The sequence below is a fragment of the Volvox carteri genome, assembly GCF_000143455.1.
Source record: "Volvox carteri f. nagariensis unplaced genomic scaffold VOLCAscaffold_43, whole genome shotgun sequence".
NCBI classification, from domain to species: domain Eukaryota; kingdom Viridiplantae; phylum Chlorophyta; class Chlorophyceae; order Chlamydomonadales; family Volvocaceae; genus Volvox; species Volvox carteri.
The window spans coordinates 1084543-1102904 of NW_003307586.1; the positions used below are offsets into that span (position 1 = coordinate 1084543).

Consider the following 18362-nt stretch of genomic DNA (forward strand, 5'->3'; position numbering starts at 1 on the left):
GGAGAGCGGGGAAGCGAGGTCACGGAGCAACCCAGAGCAGTAGTTGTGGTGACGAGGGTGGGGGTGGGGGTGGGGGGCGGTTATGGGTACCCAAACACCGTCCACATTGACAGATACCAGCACACACATACATGGATACGCACACCAGCACGTCCTTACTTTGCTTCACGTCATTTGCCGTACATTCGATCCGGTTTTGTAACTCTCCTCCGCACTTCCCCCCCCCTCCCCTTCTTACCTCCAGAATCCCCTCCCCCCTCCCCCTTCACTCGCTCGTGGTTCCTCCTTCCCTCCCTCCCCCTCTTCCCGCCCCCGCCAAGGCATCACCATGCGAGCAGCCAAGCGGTTGCAGCTCTCCTCCCAGATAACCACCTCAGCGAGAATGACCCTGGAGCCAACCATAACCACTTCCATCATACTGCCGATATTTTGGGCGGAGGAGGCCTCCCGAATTTCCCCGTCCCAGGCAGCGGCCTTCCGCTCCACAGTGTACAGAGCACAGCGGATCGCGGCAGCTACGCGCCGCTGGTCGTACCCCGCCGCTGGGTTGACGGCGGTGCTGGCGGCGGCTGCGGTGCTGGCGGCGAGCTTGGCGTCGCCGTCACGCCGGCGGCGAGCTCCTCTGCATCTCCTCCGGCGGACGGGCGGCAACGGCGAGGCCGGCGGTGACGTGAACGGCGGCACCGCCGACGGCACCTCCGCCGCCACGGCTGCGGCCGCCGCGGCGGCAACGGTTCCGTCGGGTCCCGGGCCAGTCAGCGATAGTGCCGCCCCTCGCAGCCAGTGTCCGTACTGCACTGTCCGTACGGCAGCTCCGGACGAGCCGAATAGGGTAATGATGGAGGCGGAGGAGGACTGAGGGTGCAACGAATGGCGTTACGGATGGCGTTACGTTACGGATGGCGTTACGTTACGGATGGCGTTACGTTACGGATAGTAGTGCTACGGGATGCTTAAGCAACTTAATATTAAATATATTATAACATGTAAGATAGGTACCTAGTTTTACAGATACAGATACTACAGATAGTGTAAGGATGGCGGGTGGCGTTACGGGGCCACATCTTGATGAGGGTGGCGGTGTGTTTTGAACCACCTCTGTAAAAGGTGTGCGCCCTGCCAGTATGTATTTGGAAGTTGGGGAAGTAAATATTTGACAGTTGACGTTGACCGTTTTGAACTTATTGGCAGTTGTTTTTCTCCTCCTCCTCCTCAAGGTGGTGCACCGCGGTGTTGCATGCAGCGGTGTGGGGGAGGCCATCGCCGGCGGCACGTGCGGAGCCGGTCTCGGAGGCCACTATACAGTCTTTTGGTTTCGGAGGGGGAAAGGCGACAGGCCGCCTGCTGCCGCGTATCGGTTGCGACCTGCACCCGCCGTCAGGAAGACGATACACACACACACATACTTACATACACACATATACCCCTTCTTCGGTTCCGGGGAGGGGAAAGGAAATGTCAGTGCCCGCCCCGTGTGTGTTGAGGTGGGGGGAAGGTCGCCGGGTGCTGGCGCTGGAGGATGTCCTCCGCTGCTGTCTACTCAGCTGTCTGTATGTCCGTATGTCCGTCTGCCGCAGCGGAAAGGAAAAGCCGACCTCCGTCTTCCTCACCCTCCTGCCCCTGTGCAAGAGCTGATAAGGTCGCAACCAGGTGCCAGTCTGATGGATGGATGGGTGGATGGGTGGGTGGCCAACAAGCAAACAAACAAACAGACAGACAGGCAGACAGACAGATTGTGTGTGCCGTGTTTGGGCACTACAGCCCCTACGATCTGCCCGGGAGACCACCATGACCATTACCGGCCGTTACCATTACCATTACAGGCCGCCGTGAAGCCCGTAAGAGGGGGAGGTAATGATCTGCCCTTGATTATTGGAGGCGCGTATACATTCATCCACACGGGGCTTATATCGCCTTATTCTTCGGATATATGTTGGCGGCAGATGGCCGTGTGACAGACACACACCCTATCCCGTCCCACGGGGTCCACCCCCTCTTGGGGGGAGGGGGTTCAGGGGGCTGTACAACCCCAACATCATCAGCATCATCACACTGCACCACAACCACCTCCATGAGCGATCAGCAGCAGCAGTCGGCTTGCGCCCTACAACAAACAACAGTATCGTCGTCTTCATCATCCACAGCTACACGGCCCTCCTCTCGGCCCCAAACCCTCCACTCCGCGAACCCCCCTTCTCCCCTCGGCTCCTTCCGTACACCACCTCACCACCTCCTCCTCCCGGTCGCCCTCACCTCGCTGCCGGCTCCTTCTCCCCTCTTCCTGCTCTACGGGCTATCCAGATACACATACCGACATACACACACTCACGCACACAGACACACAAATCTCCACCTATTTGATTGACAAAAAACACACGTCCTCCTCCTCTCCCTCCTCCCCCTCCTCCCCCTCCTCCCCCACCTCCCCCTCCCTCTCCCCCCCTCCTCCTCCCCCTCCCTCCTCCCCCTCCTCCCCCTCCTCCACCTCCACCTCCTCCACCTCCACCTCCCTCCCACCAGCACCACAGCTACCAGCCAACCACCCCAAGCCTCCCGTACACAGCAGGTGGTGACGGGAGGGGGGGCCAGGGGAGACGAACCACTGGCGAGTGAAGCAGATACCAGAGGGGATAGACGGATAGCCACGGAGAGGAGAGAAGATAGAAATGAGTATTTACGGAGGTCAGGGCAACACGGAGGAGCTGAGGTGCTTGCAAATCAGTCAGCATCAGAGCTGCGACCCGAAGCCGCCGGAGGGGTCAGCTGCCCCGTAGAGCTCCCCCCCTCCTCCGAGGGGGACCTCCCGCAGAACACCTCCTCGGGGGGGCAGATGATGCTCCGCCGCCGCCGGGTGCTGCCGCTGCGCCTCCTCCGCCTCCTTTTCCTCCGCCGCTGCCGCCGCCTCGGCCGCCTCGGCCGCTGCTTGCTGCTGCTGCTGCTGCTGCTGCTGCTGCTGCTGCTGCTGCTGCTGCTGCTGCTGCTGCTGCAGGACATCCCGAAGGACCGCCGTGACGTCGCCGCCGCCCTCCGCGGCTGCCGCACCAGGTCCGGAAGGCTCCAACGCCGCCAGTACGGCACGTATCTGCGCCTCCACTCGCAAACAGCTGTGTTGGCCGGGGTGAGGGGGGGGTCCGTAGCGTGCAACCGAACCGGTCCGAATGTACGGCAGCGTCCGGGGAGTTGACGGCGGCGGAGGCGGAGGCGGCGGAGGCGACACGGCGGAGCGGCAAAACGTTACACGGCGGCGGCGGCGGTGGCGGTGGCGGTGCACGTGGCCGCGGGTACTGCAGTACATGTGTGGCGCGATGCGTTGGGGTCCTGAATCGCGGGCAGCCCCCCCGGCAGAGCCTGAGATCCCGCGGCTAGCTAGAGCTGTCGGAACCCTACAGGGCCTTATTCGGTTACTGCGAATTCCTGAAGTGCGAGTGTTGAGGCCCCTAGCACCCGGGGAAGTGGACAGACCTCACCCCCCCCCTTAGTATGCATACACACATACACACATACATACATACACATACACACATATACACATACACACTCGCCCTCCCAGCCCACTCGGGACATTTCCCCCCACCGCACCTCAGCCCCGAACCTCCCCAGTTGCCGTACCGTTCCACGAAAGCCTCCTTGTTGACGTACTGCGTCTCCCGCAGGGCCTCCAGCTGGTTCCGGAGCGACTGGATCTCGGACCGCATCGAGTCGTTACGTTCCTGCACAGAAAGGTGCGCCGTACAACTCCTACTCAGCCAAAACGGCAAGTGTCGGGGAACAGGGCATCGGCTGCCTGAGGTATTCTGGTCCAATGATTGTGGCACGGCACTTTTGGGGCACGGCATGCTTGATAGGCGGGTGACGGCTTAAGAGGGGTAGGTTGGGTTTCGTTACTCATCCGGTTGGTAAGGCACAAGTTCATGGTCGTCTCGTAGGACGAGCCTTTCCAGGCGTCGTGTCACATTTACTCAGCTCGATCTCCAGCCCTATCACCATCACCATCACCATCACCATCACCATCACCATCACCATCACCATCACCATCACCATCACCATCACCATCACCATCACCATCACCATCACCATCACCATCACCATCACCATCACCATCACCATCACCATCACCATCACCATCACCACAACCTTGCCTGAATCGCGTTGAGCTCGGCCTGCTTAGTTCCCCTCTCGGCCTGTGATAGAGGGGGGCCGGTGGCGGCGGCGGTGGCGGAGGTGTCAACCCGATTGACTGCTTCAGTGGCCAACGGGACCAACGGGACCACTCGCGGTACCCTCGCACCGCCAGCCTTCCTTCTACTTAACTGACAGACATACATGCAGACAGATAAACACAATGTGAGATGTGCTTGGTGTCTAGCCACCAGCTAGCTATCAAGATTCCCCACACCGAACCACTCCCCATTCCCCTCTCCTCTCTTCCCCCCCGACACACGCAAAAACACACACGCGGGCGGGCGCGGACCTGAAGTGCTGCTGCACGTGCGCGCGCCGCAGCCGCCAGCTCGGCTTCCGCGTCCCGCTGCTGTCGAGCGCCCTCCGCCGCGGCCGCAAGCGCCTGCCGCTGCTGCCGCAATTTCGCCAACTGGGACTCCTGTCCGGCTATCAGGTTGCCGTAGTGCTCGAGAAGGCGGTAGTAGTTGTCTGCGGGAGGCCAAGGTGGGACATGGCTGATGGAGCGACAGCTGGGCATGCTGGTGACCTCGAGCGGGGTGTGGATGTGCGCAGTGGCTGGTTGGGCCCAAGTGGACGCGGGTGGTGGAGCAAACTGGACCGCCAACTGGAGAAAGCGCAAATGCCGTACGAATTTCGGGTCGCTTTTTATGTGCTAGAGGTTAGTGCTGGTGTCGCAGCTGGGAAAGAGCAGACGGCAAAGTAGAGGACGTAAAAGAGAGGTGACAGGTGACTACTTTGCCTGGCTTGCCGGAAAGAAACACACGCGAGGTCCTTTCTTGAGAGTCTTCCTCGTGGTGTGCATGCCAATAAATGTTTATATTGAAGCCTGTATTTTTAAAATTTAAAATTAAAGCAGGCGCTGAGTTACGTTTGACCCAAGGGTCCCGAGTCGTTTTCCCCCTCTTCGAACAAGACTGTTTCGTTCTCCGCGCATATCACGATAAATACCGCGAAGATCCTGCTACAACGGAACGTGCTTCTGAAGGGCCGCCAGATGTTAGCCACCGCAAAAGACTCCTCGCACCAGGGCCTCCTCACCTGCTGAGGCCGCGCCACCAAGGCCACCACCGCCGAAGCTGCGATTCTGCATCTTCCTTCCCTCTCCTGACGGCTCAGGAGTTTTAAAGTTTAAAGACCAAAGACGCCCTTATTAGTTTGGACTATAGCCGCTGCATTACCTCCTCGCATTAAGGCTTATCTGCAGACCAAATGCCGACTTCCTGACTTCACCTTTCCTAGCATGTTCCATTCTTTGCTGCTGTGCACGATTGATTGATCAGCCACGTAAAATTATCGCCGTACGTTCTAATGCCACAATATCTTTTCGATGCGATTGCCGCAAACGGTACTTTTGTCACTCAACGCTCCGGGGCAGGGTGCTTGCAGCAAACCAAGCCAAGCCTGACCGCCACGACCTCTCTGGCCAAACGTTAAAACACACGTTCTGCCTCTTGGCGATCACTTAATTTGCCTTTTCTGCGCCTTCACACGCCTCTCAAGAGCCCAACCCAGCCACCTGAGCAAGAGCCCAACCCTACTTCTCTTCGCCAGAGCCCCGATGCCGCGAAAACATCCACGGCCATCTTTCCGTCACTTTGGAACTCCACGGCCACATCCAAGACCATCGCCCCCCCAGGTGGCCGCGCACTCAATCGTTACACCCTTCCTGCCCGCACATAACCCCCACTCACACGGACACACTATTAGACGTCCGAAAACGCGCCCAGCGCCTTCCATGGCTGAGCTGCGCGACGACGCCCCATAAGGCCTTGTATCTTCTCTTCCCCCCTTGCAGACCAAGACAACCCCCACCGCCAACAGCTGCCCTCTACGCACATCCTCAAAAGAAATGTCCCTCCCGCCGCCACCTTTCATCCTCCTAACCCCCGATAACCCCACTCACCCCCCGTCAAATTCGTTCCATAGTTTTGTATCGTACCGTACTGTACTGTACAACACCCACCATGCGTTACTAACCAGCAAGGGAATCACTGCGCCGCGCGTCGCCAGGGTCACTCTGTACACACATACACACACATGCAACCCCCCTCGCCCTAGGGGATGTGCATTTCGGGCGGCCTTTCCGGTGTGGCCGGGAGGGCAGCTGCCCACGCCCAGAGCAAGGTCCCATCGAATGCGATGTAACACGACACGACACGTCACAACACGACACAACACGACAGCACCTACACGGCCCACCTACACATCCGTTCACTCCACAGGAATTTTCTAGAGTACCAGAAGAAGCACACCGGGCCCCTCCGCGATCTTTAGGTCTTCCTTCACCTCGTTCAGGACCAGGACCAATGCACCGAGCCAAAACAGCAAAAGCGCAAACAGCACACATACATAACACAGATACACACATGCGCACATACCGACAAACGACCGGTAATCAGACCCGGTAATGACTCCGTCGGAGAGTATCGAATAATCAATCTCGAAAAGCCGCCATCCAAGCAAGCAGCCGCGGACGCTGCAGTGGTGGGCCCCGTTCGGTTCTTCCCTCAGTTATCCCCACTCGACTCAACCCCCCTCGGACGGACTTCACGGCTGGTTGTAACCCGTGTAAACACACCCCCTTCGTGAGTCGAGCCTCCCAGCCCCCCACCCACTGGTCCAGGTCGGACACCCCTTCCCTCCGATAGGTACACTTCGCTCTTTCCCGCCCACTCCCAGGGGCATGCGGTCGGGGAGAGGGTACACACGGACAGGGCTCCACTCGCAAAGCAACGCGGGACAGGGGAGGGCGGGCAAAGTTGAAGGCTCGCGTTGGGTTCTTACTCGTCCTCGTCATCGTCGCTCTCGGCCTTACCCCCCGGCCCCCGGCCAGTCAACTGACTGCTGCCCCCCTCGCCGCCCGTAGAGGCTGGCAGAGCCTTGCCGCCTTGGACGGTGTCGTCAACCCCCTCCTCGTCGTCCTCGTCCTCGGGCCCACTCTCCAGCTCACCTGCGTGTTGCCGTACAGTACACGACAGTACGGCAAATGAAGGTTCCAGTAGTGTGTTGTACCTCAGTGGATGTGTGTTCGGCCCCACTGAATCCCCCCCGATTTGAGGCCCACCGCTCGTCGCGTGTACTACCGCCGCCGCAGCGCACGGATGCAGGGATGATAAAGGAAAAAAGCCACCCCGGGATGAAGGGGTGACATAGCGGACATCGCCACACAGTTCTGCAATATCAGTCCGGGCCCCCTGCCCCCCCCCCCCCCGCTCACGCACCCGTCTCCTCGCTGTCGTAGTCATCGCTGTTGATGTCCTCATCGCCATCGTCACTTTCGCCATCACCGGCGGCGCTGCCCGCGTCGCTGGCGCCATCGCCGCCAGCGGCCGCAGCGCCCTTGCGGCGGCGCCGGCCCTCTGTAACGGTGGTGGTGGTGGTGGTGGTGGATGTGGTCGAGGTAGGAACGGTGGGTGGTGTTCGTAGCGGAGGGTCAGGGAACCGGCATTACGGGAGCGAGGGACGAATTCGGCGTGAGGTGGTGGTGGCAGCACACAGCACACGAACTGAAAAAAGAAAGGCTACTTCAGGCCAGGGCGGACTACGGGCTCCTCCTCACGGCCTCTCCTCTCTATTTAAGGGAGCCACGGGGGAATCTCGTTTCAACGGGTTGGACGCTGCACCTGCATCGCTCCAACTCGACACTCCTATTCTATTCTTACCGAACAACGAGCCCCAAGCAGCCATGAGGTTGCTGCTGCAGTAGAGCCCGGCTGCTGGCGCTGCCCCAAGAGATCTCCCACGCTGCCTGTCCTTCACCTTTTCCACCACACACAGGCACACACATACACACACTCTCACGCAAACACGCAAACACGAACACATACTTTACCCCCCAGGACCCCCACCCCCATCCTCCATCCCCCCGCTCACCGCCCTCCTCGCCGCCGTCCTCCTCGTCGCTGCTGTTGGCCCACTCCTTGGCCTTGGCCTGGCTCTTGGCGTCGCGTCCCTCCTGTGCGCACACGGGGGGGACACAAACCGCCAAAACGGGCGCCGTAACCACCATAGCGCAAATTGGGAATCTCGCGAAATCACGCACAGCTAATTTAGGCCCCCCCCTCCCCCGCCACAACACTCCCGCCTATCATATCCGGGACAACCAAATCTGCGCTCTCAGGATAACACCTGGGCTATTCCCTTGCCGCGGCAACGGCACCAAAGGTTGGCTGACTGCACCCGCCCTCCGAGAACAGGTGTACCAGCAACGGCGGCAGATGTGGCATATGCGGCGGTAGCAGCCGCCGCCCCTCACCGCTCCCGCCGCCGCCGCCGCTGCTGCTGCTGTCACCACCGTTCCAGGAGCAACAGCTGGATGGCGCCAAGCCACGCCAACGGGGGCTCAACGGCTCACCCGACGTTAACGGGGAAGGAGAGTCCGCCCAGTCCGCCCCAGGGCCACAAACCCCTCCAACAACCTCCTCATTCCCTCCTCAGTTCCCAATCCCCCCCTTCACCCCCTCCAGCCCGCATGAACCCCCTCCAACCGCCTTCCGGCTCGAGTCCCAAATACCGCCACTCCCTGCAGCTCTGTTCGCCGCGGCTCTAAGCCGCTGCACCCCCCCACATCCCCACTCCCCACCCGATATGCGGCAAAGCAAGAGCCCAAATCGCCATTCAGCCATTCACCCTTCGCGGCAATCTCGCCCATGCGGTCCTACGTCTCTCTACATGGCGGCCGTTCGCATGTAGGCCACATCCGTGGAAGCGTCCCTCCCTCCCTCCCTTTCCTCCCCTCCCTCCCTCCCGCCCGCTGACCCCATTCCGCCCACTCCCCCCTCCGGCCCCACCTGCACCGCCCGGGTGAGCGGCAGCACCCGTACCCTCAGCGGGATAACGCGGTCGCTGCCCACATAGCTGTCCGACATGATCAGCAGCTGCAGCTCGTGTTTGCCGGCACTGCGGTGTGGGAGTCAGTCAGGCGCGGGGAGGGCGGTAGTGGGTTTCGTGGGGACAGGGTTGGCAGGTAGCCAAGCGCAGCCCGTCATCCCTCCACAGCAGCAATAGCAGCAGCAACAGCAACAACAGGTGCGTTGGGATGCTGCCGCACAAAGTATGTGTTGGAAAGAGCAAGTCACAGGGAACAAGGAAAGGTTCCGGCCACCTTGCATCTCGTTCTCCTCTTCCCTTCCCTCCCCTCCCCTCCCCTCCTCTTCAAGATATGTCTTCCCTCCAGTACCCACAGGGACCGATAGGGGGCCCGTTTCCCTGCAGGGGCAAATGCGGGCCAACCCCCCCCCCATATGCGCTCTGCTGCTTCGTAACCCTCTCAATTTCCCCTCGGCTCGTTTTCTTCCCCCCCTCCCCCAAACTTGCAACCGCCGACCGCTCAATCCTTCCTCCTGCCCACTTTCACTCGGAGTCCCAACAGAATGGCGCGGCTTGGTTCCAAGGACTTAGGACTTAGGACTCAGGAAACAACGGAAACACGCCATGAAGGCTCCCCGCTCCCTTTCCCCCCCCCCCCGGCAAAGCGCATCACACCGCGGTTACTACACCGCCCTAAGCCCCTCAGTGCGCAATGCCTTTCCTCACGGCCCCCAGCAGGCCACCCTTACCGCGGCGCATGGAACAGCAGCTCCACCACCTGACCCGACTCTGCCTCCGCGTCCGCACCACCGCCAGCCTCCCCGTCGGCTGTCAAGGCGCCTTTCACTGCCCCGCGGGTGGCGGGCCCCGGCCGGGCGCCGTTGGCGTAGCGGGAGATGAACTTGTCGGCGGTAGCGAGTGCACGGGAGCGGGCGCGGTCGGCCGCGTCCTGGTGTGTGTGTGTATGTGTGTGTGTACAGAGGGGGAGGAGGCCCGGCCCAAGAGGCGGTGTGTGGTAGGGGTAAGACGAACCACTTGGGTGGTGGTGGTGGGCCGCCCACGAGGGCAGCGGTTTTCTTAATCTTACACGGAGGTCAGTAAGGCGCATCAGGGTAAGGTGCGTCAGGAGTGCATCATGGGGTGAGGGAAGCACACATGTTCTCTTCCCAACCCCTGCCACGAAGCACAAGTACCGGAGGGCGGGCCATGCAGCCAACTGGGCGGTGGGCGGAGGTGTTAAACACCAGCTTCCACTTCCGCAATGCTACACGGGATGGGTGTGTGTGTGTATGTGTGTGTGTATGAGTGTTTTTTTTGAGATTCACGGTGCTGATATAGGTTGCACGACGGAAGCCTACAGGACGGGCCATCCGCTCCAACCGCTGCGACATCCGCCGCGGAGGACGACTATCAAAAGGCTAAAAGGCTGCTGCACGACTAAAGGCGGCTCCGGCACACCAGACACGCAGTGCAAAGGGGCCCGGAAAGGGGGGCTACCGGGCCGCGCCATGAAGCTCATGTAGCCGTCTAGGCCTGTTGTAACTTGTAGCTGCTGCCTGAAGTTAGGACTCGATAGCAGGAGTCCGACCCTCCTGCTCCCCTATTCCCTTTCACTTCCGCCCCCACCCCCACCCCCCCGACAAGCAAAAGAAGGTATTTCCGCAACCACGCCGTCGCTGATGTCGCCTCCTCGCCTGCAAGCCACCCGCCGTGCTGTTTCTCGCCGCCGCCGTCACCATCGCTATGCCAACTTACCTTCTTGTCTCCACCCGCCGCCGCGTCGCCCTGTCGCTCCCACTCCTCCACCAGCTCCGGGCGGTTGAACCCCACCGCCTCCGCCTCCGCCAGGGACACCTTGTTCCAGGACAACACCGCGTTACCGCTCGGGTCCACCAGCAGCAAGTGCCTGACACACGACACGACGCAACGGAACCATCACACCACACCACACCAACAGCGCCAACAGACCACAGCAAACCACATATCATCACACACGGTAAATGCGGCAGATGAGCGGCACAGACGCTGATCCCCGAACAATTATTGAAGGAGGTCAGGATGTGCAAGGAGTTGGAAATCCGCGGCTATGTCCTTCCCCCCCTCTCCCCCTCTCCACTTTTGCACAACCCCAACCCGAACAAAACCGCCTACCGCTCCCCATTTCCCTCACTCCCCTTCCGCTATCCTTTTACGTCATGGATATACAACTTCACCTACAACTTCACGGATATTCGCACTCTTGCACATACCCGCCCCCAAATCCCTTAGCTCTCTTGTAGCTCTGGGGGTCTTCTTCATCCTCTAACCCCCCCACCAATCGCCCCCTACAAACCCACACAGACACATACATACACACACACAGGCACATACGCATGCGCACCAGTTCTCGTCCTTGGGTATCGGGTTGTTGGGTGTGAAGGCCCGGATGGCCTTGGAGGAGCCGCGTGTTGGCGCCTGCTGCTCGAAGCCCGGGGTGTTGTGGGAGGGGCGAGTCACCAGCAGCTGCAGCCGGCACTTGACCACGTCACCCTCCATGATCTCGTCCTCACCGGTTACCTGGGGGGGGGGGCCCGGGGCCGAGGTCGGGCGGCGAGCGGGAGATGGGCGAAAGGATGATGACCGAGATGGGGCCAAAGCATGGCGACAAGCTGGCCGCTATGACCTATGAGATTCTTGGTGTGCGTGGAGGGTGGTGTAAAGGCGAGCGGCCACCCGCACAGCCTCACCCACCTCGCACTCCGCTCTGCAGTACACGGACGGCAGGGTGGCCAGGAACGTGGCCACCTCCTCCGCCATGGCAGCACCCAGCCCCGCGCTGCAAAGCGCCTCATGCAGCTCAACAGCTGGCAGATCCTGCAGGTCTGCGGGTATTCGAAAAGGGGCCCGGGAGTAAGAACTGCGAACGATTGGAACTGCGAACAGCGAACAGTGCGTGTTTTGGGTGCAATAGTGCGTATGTTGTGAAGGCCCACTAGCTCCCTTGCGTTCGGGAGGGCACACAGGTCGACCTAGACCCGCCTCACCGCCTCTCCCCAACCCATCCCCCACCCGGTTGGCACCCAGCCAGGCAGCCACCCACCCACCCACCCTTGATGTTCTGCACACGCCGCTTCTTGAGCTTCTTGAGCACATCCAGATTGAAGTGCGGCAGCTGCAGCAGCGCCGCCATGCCGTCCGCATTGGCAGACGCCTTGGCACTGGCCCCCCCTGCGGGCTTGCGTGCTGACACGGACAGCGCCTGGGAGACACACTGCATCATCTCCACAATAGCCACCGTGGGGGTCTGGACAGAGAGCAGATGCACATACACACACAGATACGGGGGGCAAGGGAGGGCAGAACAGACAGAAGCGACACGAGGGGATCAGGAGAAGCGAGAGACTGACATACATACATACTGGCAGACTGTGGTGGGGGAAGCATAGAAGGGGTAGCGTCCGTGGCATGCATCGCAAACAATGAACTGTACCAATATATACACACATGGCGACACGCATACATGGCCACCACTGCCACCACGGCGGCAACCCCTGTGTGTGCGTAGGGTAATTTGAAACTACGCGACATGTGGTGTCGCAGCCCATCCCCTTTCTCCGGTGGCGATATTAGATATTACTTCAGCTCCCAAAAACACAACTAGTTGCAACCCCATTATTCAGGTGATCTTACCATCCAGCCGTACCCTGCCGGTGGTCGCGGCATGATGGCAATCTTGATCATCTCATCCAGCAGCAGAGGGGACTTAGTGAGCACGAAGCGAAGATCAGCCTGGCGGTCGGGAGCGGGAGAATAAGACACGCCCAGGGTGGGTGGATGGGTTTTGCGCGTTTGGTGCTAGGCGTGCTTTCTGTGGGGCCGGGCGGGCGGCCGGCCGGCCGACGGATCACCGCGTGTGCAGGAAAGCCCTGAAGTATGCCTTAACGGCGCCACGCTACCGTCCACGCGGACGGCCCCAAGACGGGCCCACATCCCCCTCCCCCCCTCCCTCCCTCCCACCTGCAGTGATGGCGGTATGCTATCGTGCTCCCTGTCCAGATGCGCCAGCAACAACATGTGAGCCTGAAAAGGGGGCAAAGTCCATGCGGATCGAGAGGCGGGGGGTTAACACGAACAAGACGCAGGTCACGTAAAAGTTCAAAATAAGCTAGGTGACCTAGCTGGGGAAATGTCGCAAGATGAAAGAGCCTACGGACAAGAGACTACATGGCTCCAAGGAAGTTACGTGGGTAACCAACCAACAAGTTAAGGAAACGACAGCAACCGAGTCCGGACCACCAAAGGCTGTAGCCCCAGGAAAAGGAAGTTTAGTTAAAGTTAAAGGCGGCAGGCGGAATGGTCCGTCCCCGAGGGCATCGGAACGACGTCCCCTCAGCCCAACCTTGAGCACCGACGCCTTCCGCTTCCAAAACGTGTTCTTATCCTTGAGGTCCGGGTTGTTTCGCAGCACCAGCTTTCGGAGCTCCTCCAGCCCCGCGGTCTGCTCGCTAGGGGTGGGCAGTGTGATGAACTCCATGGCGCACACCAGCGTCTCCGGAATGCGGACCAGAGACTGCACCGGGTGTGGTAGGGGTAGGGGTAGGGTGTGGTGTTGCATGTCCACGTGGGCGAGAAGGGTGAAGCGCACGGGGGATTAGGAGGCGTGGTAACTCTGGCATGTGTTTTGCACGAATAAGAGGAGCTGTGCCGGGTGGTGAGGGTAGGGGAAGGGACACGTGACCGACTAGTTAGGGAGACTCGACAACGAATTGTGCATCTGAGAGAGAGAGAGAGAGCGTATGTGTGTGTGTGTGTGTGTTCAAGCGACTGGATGATAACAACCTCCTCGTGAAGCCTACCTAGCTACCGACCTCCTCGTGTAAACCGACCAACTAACGGAGCTGCAGTGCGATGACACCAAGACGACTGCGGATTGCCGCGCCGCAATCAAAGCAGTGGATGGCCCAACACAAAAGAAAAACCCTGCCTTCACCCCCACACACCCCACCATCACCGCCACCGCCACCGCGGACCTCATAATGACTTCCCCCCTACACATACACACACACACACTCTCATGCCCACCAGCCGCCAGTCCCACAAGGAACCTGGAGTCACCACCACAACCACCCAGTGGGGACCACAGCCCCCAGTGGGGACCGCAACTCTCCAACTCATCCTTCCCCCCCCCACACACACACGCACGGTCCATGACTACTTCCCAAGTCACTACTGGTTGGTAACTTTCTCCAATTTTCTGCACTATCTGTTTATTCCTGGAGTACCTGTTATTATTTATCTTTGGTATCAGCATCCCTCCAGTCTGTGGTTCACCTCCCCTCTCCGGGCCCACCTCCGGGCCCACCTCCCACCTCCCGTCCCAACCCCTACCTGCGCCTCCTTGACGCTGTACTTGGATGCGTAGTAGAACGACAGCGTCTCCTGCATAACTCCGTTAGGGCCCGAGTAGCGGTTGCTGTTGAGCATGTACCAGGACACCACCCCCAGCGGCAGCAAGATGCCGAACCCCACCAGACCCAGCAGCATCAGGGGGGCCACCTTGCTGTCCTTGGTGAACAGCCAGGTGGGCAGCGCGACACCCACATTCATGGCCTGGAGCAAGGGGGAAGACATCAAGATGATATCAAGATGATATCAAGGCGGCATGCAAGAAGGAGTTAGTTCGAAGCTGGAGGGGGGGCTGCATGCATACAGAGGGGAACGCTGGCGGGGGAACAGGGGCTTTGGAGGAACCGCCGCAGGACTCCCTTGACACCCAACATGATCCGAGCAATCGAACATGACCAAAACAGACGAGGGATCGCGGATATGGGCAACGCGCTGTGGACTACACGCCGAGTTCAGCAAAGCCCTGTGGACCCCAGCCCCTGTGGACCCCAGCCCCTGTGGACACGCGCCACAAAGGCAAGAAGCCACAAGACACAAAGATGAGGCCGGCGGCGGCCGGGTGATCAACTGGTGGGATCACAGAGGGCGGAAGGATGTTTCTTAGTGAAGCCCCTGGGGGGTGCCATTGTAGTCCTGTCCTAAGGTCCGTGCGGCCGAGCCCAGGAGAAAACCAGCGCGCCGACTGGAATGTATTTGGCCCCCACTGCCCCACCTACATGTGCTCTAGAGAGCGCTTACGAGCAATTATTTCCCCAGACTGCAGTCGATGCCCCTCCTCCCCACATCGCACGTCGTACCTGCGGGCCATCCGGGTGTCCGTGCACCTCGTAGTTTTTCCGGGAGACCTCGTCAGTCAGCGCCTGGTAGGCCTTGGTGATGTACTCGGCGAAGTAGGCGTGAGCCTTGGGGTCAGGGTTCTGCAAGCCAACATATGACGAGCAGGAAGAGGAGAACGAGACGGAAAGAGGTGGGAGGGACGGTAAGAGTGGCGGAGACAACCAACATCACCATCATCATCATCACCATCATTATCGCCATCATCAGGCTAACGAGAAGATTGATGAGGTCATCATTGTTGCCGCCATCATCATGGAGGGCTGGCAGCAAAATGGCCAACGAGGGGTGTTTGGATCTCACCTCTGGTTCTCAAGGTGAGCACCAGCTCTCGGAAACGCGTGTTAAACAGGAGCGTTGGAATCGGGAGGTGAGCAATGTCCACCCCCTTCAACGAGTTCCCAACCTATTAAAGCCATTGTTAGTCCACCCCTTATATCTATCCACCTTTCCCCTCCCTTCCCACCCACCCTTAGGAACGCAGTCCCTCTCTGCCCGCCACTATCCACCGAGACATGAACACCCACACAATCCCAGTTCAGGTGTTCAAACAAAGATATCGGACAGGCATCCTACCTACCCACCTACCTATCTACCTACCTATCGGGACCCCAAGCCAGGCTCCATAACAATTAAATCCTTTACGTCCGAACCACAGCCACACCCGCATCCCAGATCAAACCACCACGGCGGCCTAACAACAATTGCCAATGCCATTCTTGCAGATGACGACCATGACAACCATGGACCAGACCGTCACATCTGATGACTGACAGAAACGCGCACTCAGCAGGGGCCCCAACGGCTGCACACGCCGCAAGCCGCGCACCTTATCGGGGTGATACTGCAGCGACATTTGACGATACGCCTTCTTGATCTCCGCTGTGGAGGCTCCCCGCTCCACACCCAGAATCTCAAATGGGTCGAAAGGTTTCAAGTCCTGTTGGTCGGGCGCCAAAAGAAGCACAGCAAAAAACAATTGCAAAAATTGCACCGCCAGGACGACGACTGGGCGCAGAAGCAAGTCAGGAATGCAAATGCCTGAGCTGACTGGGGTTGCGAGCATCACGGACGAGGAGGACATGTGAGGGTGTGGGTGACGCGCAACAAAGCATGCGCAGGTGCCTACATGCGCAGGTGCGTACATGCGGCACAAACGTAGGGAAGCCGTGGCGGCAGAAGAAAGGGGAGACGAAGGCGCATGCGGCAAAACGTCTCCGAGTTCTCATGGCGGCAAAATCGCCAACGCCGAGACAAGGACAAAAGACCCCACGTGGATGGGCAGGACAGTTCGGTCTAGCAGCCTTGGACGGCGGTAGACGGTGCGGGCAGTCCAGGGTTCATCCTGCAGCGGTGGCTGGCTGGGCAGGCGGGGCCCATGGCCCCTTACGCCGTGTTGAGATTTGTGCGGGCAATGAGCACGCATGAACTGGCCTGCTTCGCCGGTGGCGCGGCTAGTAGCGCAAGACACGCCGGATGACCGCGCTGTGTGCGCTCCTCATGCACCGCTTTCTGCACCCATCCTAGGCCGATGCACTGCCTCCACCAACGGCAGCAGGCAGCTCCCTGCTGGGCACCGTTCGTGGCCAGTATGCCCGGCTGGCTGTACCAGAAGCTTCCTTAAAACCACAGCTGTCCCTCCTCCCGCCTCACGCGCACTGCCACACGTCCAACTGTGGCTGGTACGTAATGGCAACTCTCCTCTCTCCGAACCTCGGCGGGGGCCATCCGTGTTGCTAAACCCAGTCAGACAGTCATCCGCCTGTCAGCCCCCCAGTGGGCGGACCCATGACCCAAATCCCCCGAGTCCACCGCGCGGACTGCTGCTGCCGCTGCTGACGGGTGTGCCGCCCTCCACATGCGCCTTCACCTTTTCATGCGCCGCATGTACCCCAAAAACAGCTAGACGCCCTTCCATCCAGTTGAATTCAACCCCTTCCCAATGTGATCTGTAGGCTGTCAACATGCGACAGTGGACCCCACTATCCTGTGCCACCACTGTACGGGAGCCAGCTCCCATTCAAGCCTGTCCCTCCCTCATGCCCATCTTGACGAAGCCCCCAGGGCTCCCCGAGTCCTCGGCTCCGCGTCCGCTGACCCACATGAGTGGAAGTGCAATCGCCAGGAAAAACCTGTTTCTATATATACATCAAGGACCTCTGATGAAGTCAGCGCCGTGCTTACCTTCGACGTAATGTTGACGTACCAAAGTAGCACGCCCCACAGCAGCCATAGCGCTATGAGGATCAGGTTACCTGCAAGAGGTTGTGGTTGAGGTAAGGACGGCAGCCTTCAGTTGCCGCTTTGCAAGGGGCTGATAGAGGAGCGAAAAGGAGCTTGGTTACGCAACAGGGGAGCGCTGTGTATACATGTACGGCTTGCCCCTCGCTGCCATCCGCAACAACGTGCTGCCCTTGCAGTCATGCCCTTGGCAGAGGCATGACTCGATCTGCCAGCGAGTCGCATGCTGTATAAACGTCAGTCAGTTCCTCCCTCCTGATCCGTTGCTTCAGATGCCTTGCCCCAGACCATAGTGCCGTTTTTCCCAAAATTTCTGCCCATACTTACTTTTGCTAAAGACCTTGCGAAGGACACGATTGGCGGAGCCCTGTTTTTGCTTGCCCTGTAACGCAGGTTGTTGCACCTGTTGGAGCCAACCGCTACGGAAGACTAGGAACACAGGAATACTGTGAAACATGTAAACAAACCTGTAAGTAGGGTTGCACCACCGTCTCCTCCGAAGCACCACAAGTGAGGCGGTAGATCGTGTAAGGAAAGAGAAACAGAGAATACAAGCTCAATGCAAAAATTGCAAAGAGTGACGTGCTTCCTGTGTGTTCCACCATCCTGTTGTGTCCACCTCTACGCGGCCTGAGTCAGGACTAACAGCGTCCAAATCAGTTCGGCGGCCGCTGGCGCACCGTTGCTGCAGGAATGGCTCAAGTCGATGGACACAGAAAATAGTAGCGAGGACAATCGAAAGAAAACATACTAACGATGTAACCGGTTGCTATTCCAAGTTTCCAACAGCAGGGTACGGCCTACGGTGTTGCCGCTGTGTCCCAGTTGGTTGATCAACCTTCGCGACGATGCATTACTGGAAGGCTGGCTTTTTCCGATAACAGTAAGCCTTTCCTCCGCTGTCTGGATAT

The 18362-nt window shown here is 59.5% G+C and overlaps 3 protein-coding genes across 3 annotated transcripts in view; 1 reads left to right on the forward strand and 2 right to left on the reverse strand.

Moving 5' to 3' along the window:
- ssa5 (uncharacterized protein) overlaps positions 1-859 on the forward strand; it is a gene marked incomplete at both ends in the record, with an annotated part of 6150 nt that extends 5291 nt beyond the window's left edge. The window contains one exon of the mRNA XM_002954464.1: positions 321-859. Within this exon, the coding sequence (XP_002954510.1) occupies positions 321-859 (539 nt within the window). The remainder of the gene's footprint in view (positions 1-320) is intronic.
- Positions 860-1297: 438 nt separating this feature from the next.
- On the reverse strand, positions 1298-5272 carry VOLCADRAFT_95413 (uncharacterized protein; the record flags this gene model as incomplete). Its single annotated transcript, XM_002954528.1, has 7 exons — positions 1298-1365; positions 1611-1658; positions 3043-3104; positions 3580-3738; positions 4135-4181; positions 4472-4650; positions 5221-5272. The coding sequence occupies 7 exons, from the start codon at positions 5270-5272 to the stop codon at positions 1298-1300; spliced, it is 615 nt and encodes a 204-aa protein (XP_002954574.1).
- A 1690-nt stretch (positions 5273-6962) lies between these two features.
- dnj45 (molecular chaperone) lies at positions 6963-18056 on the reverse strand (the record flags this gene model as incomplete). The annotated part of the gene is made up of 18 exons (XM_002954529.1): positions 6963-7132; positions 7404-7541; positions 8056-8137; positions 8973-9081; positions 9741-9940; positions 10747-10897; positions 11372-11547; positions 11722-11852; positions 12079-12274; positions 12661-12759; positions 12988-13050; positions 13370-13540; positions 14359-14580; positions 15174-15293; positions 16040-16150; positions 17395-17465; positions 17779-17833; positions 17919-18056. 18 exons carry the CDS (start codon positions 18054-18056, stop codon positions 6963-6965), a joined length of 2403 nt encoding a protein of 800 aa, XP_002954575.1.
- Between the last annotated feature and the right edge of the window lie 306 nt (positions 18057-18362).